This window comes from Corylus avellana, chromosome ca10 (assembly GCF_901000735.1).
Source record: "Corylus avellana chromosome ca10, CavTom2PMs-1.0".
NCBI lineage: Eukaryota > Viridiplantae > Streptophyta > Magnoliopsida > Fagales > Betulaceae > Corylus > Corylus avellana.
The window spans coordinates 15,305,204-15,308,935 of record NC_081550.1 but is presented as its reverse complement, the minus strand read 5'-3'; the positions used below and the strand labels follow the sequence as shown (position 1 = coordinate 15,308,935).

The window sequence follows — 3,732 nt, the reverse complement described above, 5'->3', positions numbered from 1 at the left end:
AACTACACTTAGCTTCTCAATCAACCCCATTATTTGCTATTTGCAATTTTCTTGTAATATTTTTTGGGAAACTTCACTAAAGACCTCCAAACTTTCACCCGTTTTGAAATATTCCCTCTGAACTTTAAAATTTTTCAATTTAGTCTCCTGAACTTTCAATTGCTTTCAATTTGGACCCACCTTTGTCAGATTTTAAACGTCACATGATGTTTATACCCCCGATTTTTGTATAAAATTCTAACTTCTAAAACTTTTTTTTATTTAAAAGAAAAAAAAACAAAAATCAGGGATTTTTTGGTCTTTTTTTTTTAATTTTTGACGGCTAAAATTAACGGAAGGGTCCAAATTGAGAGCAATTGAAAGTTTAGGTGACGAAATTGAGAGATTTTGAAGTTCAAGAGGATATTTCAAAACGGGTGGAAGTTTGAGGGTCCTTAGTAAAATTTCCCCTAATTTTTTTTTAATTTGATTCATTAATCAATCCTACCGATTTACTTAAGGGGTTGCAATATCTTTCTTTTGCCCCCCTAAAATTACAAAATACCCTTAAAAAAATTTTTTTTAGTGGCAGTATTTGTTTTTAATTGTTAGTGGCAATATTTTTGTCTTTCTAGGGGTAGAAGTGGGACATTGCAATATACTGGTAGACTCGTAGGGCACCTTAACCAAAATGAAAAATTAGACAAATATTGAAAATTGAGTGATAGATTAATCGAAGTAAATGTAGTTCTCATAAAAATAAATTAAAAAAAGATGGTTTGACTGTTTAAACTAAAAACACAAATAGGCATAGAATGGACCCAAGTAGTGACTGTTTAAACTCGAATGAGTAAAAAAATGTGTTGCCTCGACTAATATTAGTCACGTTCGAACTCAATATTTCCTTAACTTGAATATACCAAATAACTCAAGCTTAAAATCGAAATCGAGTTCCCAACAATGGAGGCAGGGGATTCAGAGAGAGAGAGATAGGGTGCGAAGGTGGTGAGTTGATGGAAGTGGTAATGAGAGAGGATTCGTGGGAGAAATTTCTGCTTAAGCCCAGTGACACTTTTCAGTTGAGGATTAGAGCATTCCGAGCAGCTTCCTCGTCATTTTCCCTATATTTAAGAATCCAAATTACTTTTTGCTTCCCTATATCAAAATACACCCCGATAGCTTCCCTTAATCATTCCCAATATCATTAAAATATTATTACTTTTTATTTTATTTTATTCTTTTAATTTATTAGACAAACTTTCTCTCTCTCCCTCATATTTCTTCCCAAGACTGAAACCCATTTGAAATCCATCATCTTCTTCTATAGAGTCCACAAAATAGAAGTAATATTTGATGTTTTGGTTTCAGTTTCTTAAATTTTTGTCCGACATGACGAAGAAGAACGGAGAGTGGGTGTCGTCCGGCATGATGAAGAAGAACGGATATGCGTTGTACTGGGTTTTTGAAGGCATATGCGTTGTTCTCTTAAATCTACTGGGTTTCTATTTCTATGGATGATTTTGGTTTCTTGAGGGCAAAAGTCTATGGTTGATTTTGGTTTCTTGAGGGTTGATCCAAAATCTGTGGTTGATTTTGGTTTCTTAAGGGCAAAAAACAACTGGGTTTCCAGATTATGAAGAAGAAGAACGGAGATCAGAAGTAACGGAGATCAAAAATAGCGTCTGCAATTTCTTCTCTGATTTGCAGTCCACAAAATAGCAGTAATATTTGATGTTTTGGGAGTGATGTTGGTTGAACTCCATTGCATTTGCAGGTGCTTGAACAAAGAAGAAGAGGAAGCTTTGAGAGGTGTGAGAGGAGAGAGAGTATTTTCTTATTTGTGATTATAATAATAGCAAGGAACGCTACAGTGGAACCCAAAACATTGAGTTCTACTGTAGCATCTGATGGTTTAAGGAAGCATATATAAGAAGTCTGCTGTGGGTGACTTTTTGCGATTTTTTTGACATTTTTCCTAAACTTAGGGAACAGAACCCCTTATAGGGAGTCTGCTGAGAATACTCTTAGAGGGAGAAATTTGCATAGATTTGCATGCAAATGAGAAAGCTAGAAAGAACAGTAAAGATGAAAAAGTAAAAACATTAAAAACGGCCCTTTAACTTCGACCCTTTTTCTTTTTTTCAGGGCAGAAGTTCGACCTCAACATTAACAAGCTTCGCAAAAAAAAAAAAAAAAGATGGATTGTTTCCAAAGCACTTGATGTTGATCACGACCGTTGAACCCAATCAGTAAATCTTGCATCACTAGACACTTGGAGCCCACCAGACATTTAATATAATCCATTAAGTTCCTTTCATAACAAAGAATGCAACCACAGCAACTCCAATGGATGCCAACATTTCATGCCTGCAGAGTCTCACTGCAGCAGCCTCGTCCACTTTAGAAGCACCAGATGGACTCTCAGCAGCATCAGCATCCTTATCTGTCTTAGGCTTCGACGACGGCGCCGCGGCTACTTTCGGCTTGGGAGAAAAAATGTTCACCGGAAGAAGTACTTTGCTCACCTGATAAATAGCAAGCTGGTCATCCGAATACACTGTACCGCCCACTGTGGTGTTCACAAGGCCAGTGGAGATGTTAACTTGGTTTCCAGCCGTGGTAATGTTCAGCGGAAACCCGTTTTCGCCGACATCTCCAGCTTCTGTTGGCACTGGATTGCTCAAGGTTTGGAAGTTTGAGAGTGTAACAATGGTGTTCAAGATATGAAACTGTATTAGTTGGGTTTTTTGTAGGTCAGACAAAGAGTTTAAAGTACCCCCTTTGAGATCTGAGAAAGCGGAATCAGTAGGAGCAAAGATGGTAAACCCGATATTTGTGTCGTTGAGCTCCCCAAATAGTTGCCCGGCCACGCCTGTGCTCTTTAAGAGGCGGATAAAGACCGAGTATCCACCGGCCTTTTTGAGGATTTTGGTAACGTCGGTGGGACCCTTCTGCACTGGGATCAGGGCAGACTGGGCCGGGGCATTGGCAGGCTGGGCTGGGGCCTTGGCGGGCTGGACCGGGGGATTGGCTGGCAGTTGGGCCGGGGCATCGGCGGGCTTGGCGGGAGCCGCGGCTGGCTGAGCTGAAGTTGTGATGCAATGGAAGAGAAACACAAGTAGAATTGAGAGGGAGAGGACTCCTTGTTTGGTCATCTTTGTGTGTGATTTGTGCTTGGGGAATTTGCAAATGCAAGAGTGGTGCTTGCGGGAGTGTTTGATATGTGTGGGGATGGAGGAGAAGGTTTTTATTGAGGCCGGGAGAGAGTGTAGTTAGGTGATAGGGGATAATTCTTAGTTAACTCCTTAGCTTTTTGCAGCTTAGCTGTCTTGGAAAGGTGGAGGGGATGAATTAGTGGATAGAATGAGAGATTTTGTTGTTTTATCAACCAGTTTGCTTGGGAATGCAGGAAAAAGAGAGGGGATCTTAGTTGTGTGTGCAGGAAAATAAAGACATCATCGCTTTTGCTTTCACATGTAATTGTCGTTAGCCATGAAAACTCATTTGTTTCCCACAAGCTTACCGGGGAAGTAGAAGAGAATAATTCTTATCCGGATTTTGGTTCCTTAAATAGTGAAAATCAACACACCTTAGCTTTGTGCAATTTGTACTAATGGTGAATGTTCTTGCTTTTTCTTTTTCCAATTAAGGAAGGAAAATTTAAGATTCTAATCATCGATATTCACTTCGGGTTAGGCTAAAATCCAAATTGGGAAGTTTTTATTTCATTAGCATGACGATTTCCAATTCTAA

The 3,732-nt window shown here is 39.1% G+C and overlaps 1 protein-coding gene across 1 annotated transcript; it reads right to left on the bottom strand.

Moving 5' to 3' along the window:
- Positions 1 to 2,228: 2,228 nt before the first annotated feature.
- LOC132164544 (fasciclin-like arabinogalactan protein 12) lies at positions 2,229 to 3,134 on the bottom strand. Its single transcript, XM_059575075.1, has one exon. The coding sequence runs from the start codon at positions 3,132 to 3,134 to the stop codon at positions 2,283 to 2,285; it is 852 nt and encodes a 283-aa protein (XP_059431058.1). The 3' UTR covers positions 2,229 to 2,282.
- Between the last annotated feature and the right edge of the window lie 598 nt (positions 3,135 to 3,732).

Bases quoted from the DNA above. Each gene is read 5' to 3' on its own strand.
- LOC132164544 (XM_059575075.1), bottom strand. From the start codon at position 3,134: ATGACCAAACAAGGAGTCCTCTCCCTCTCAATTCTACTTGTGTTTCTC.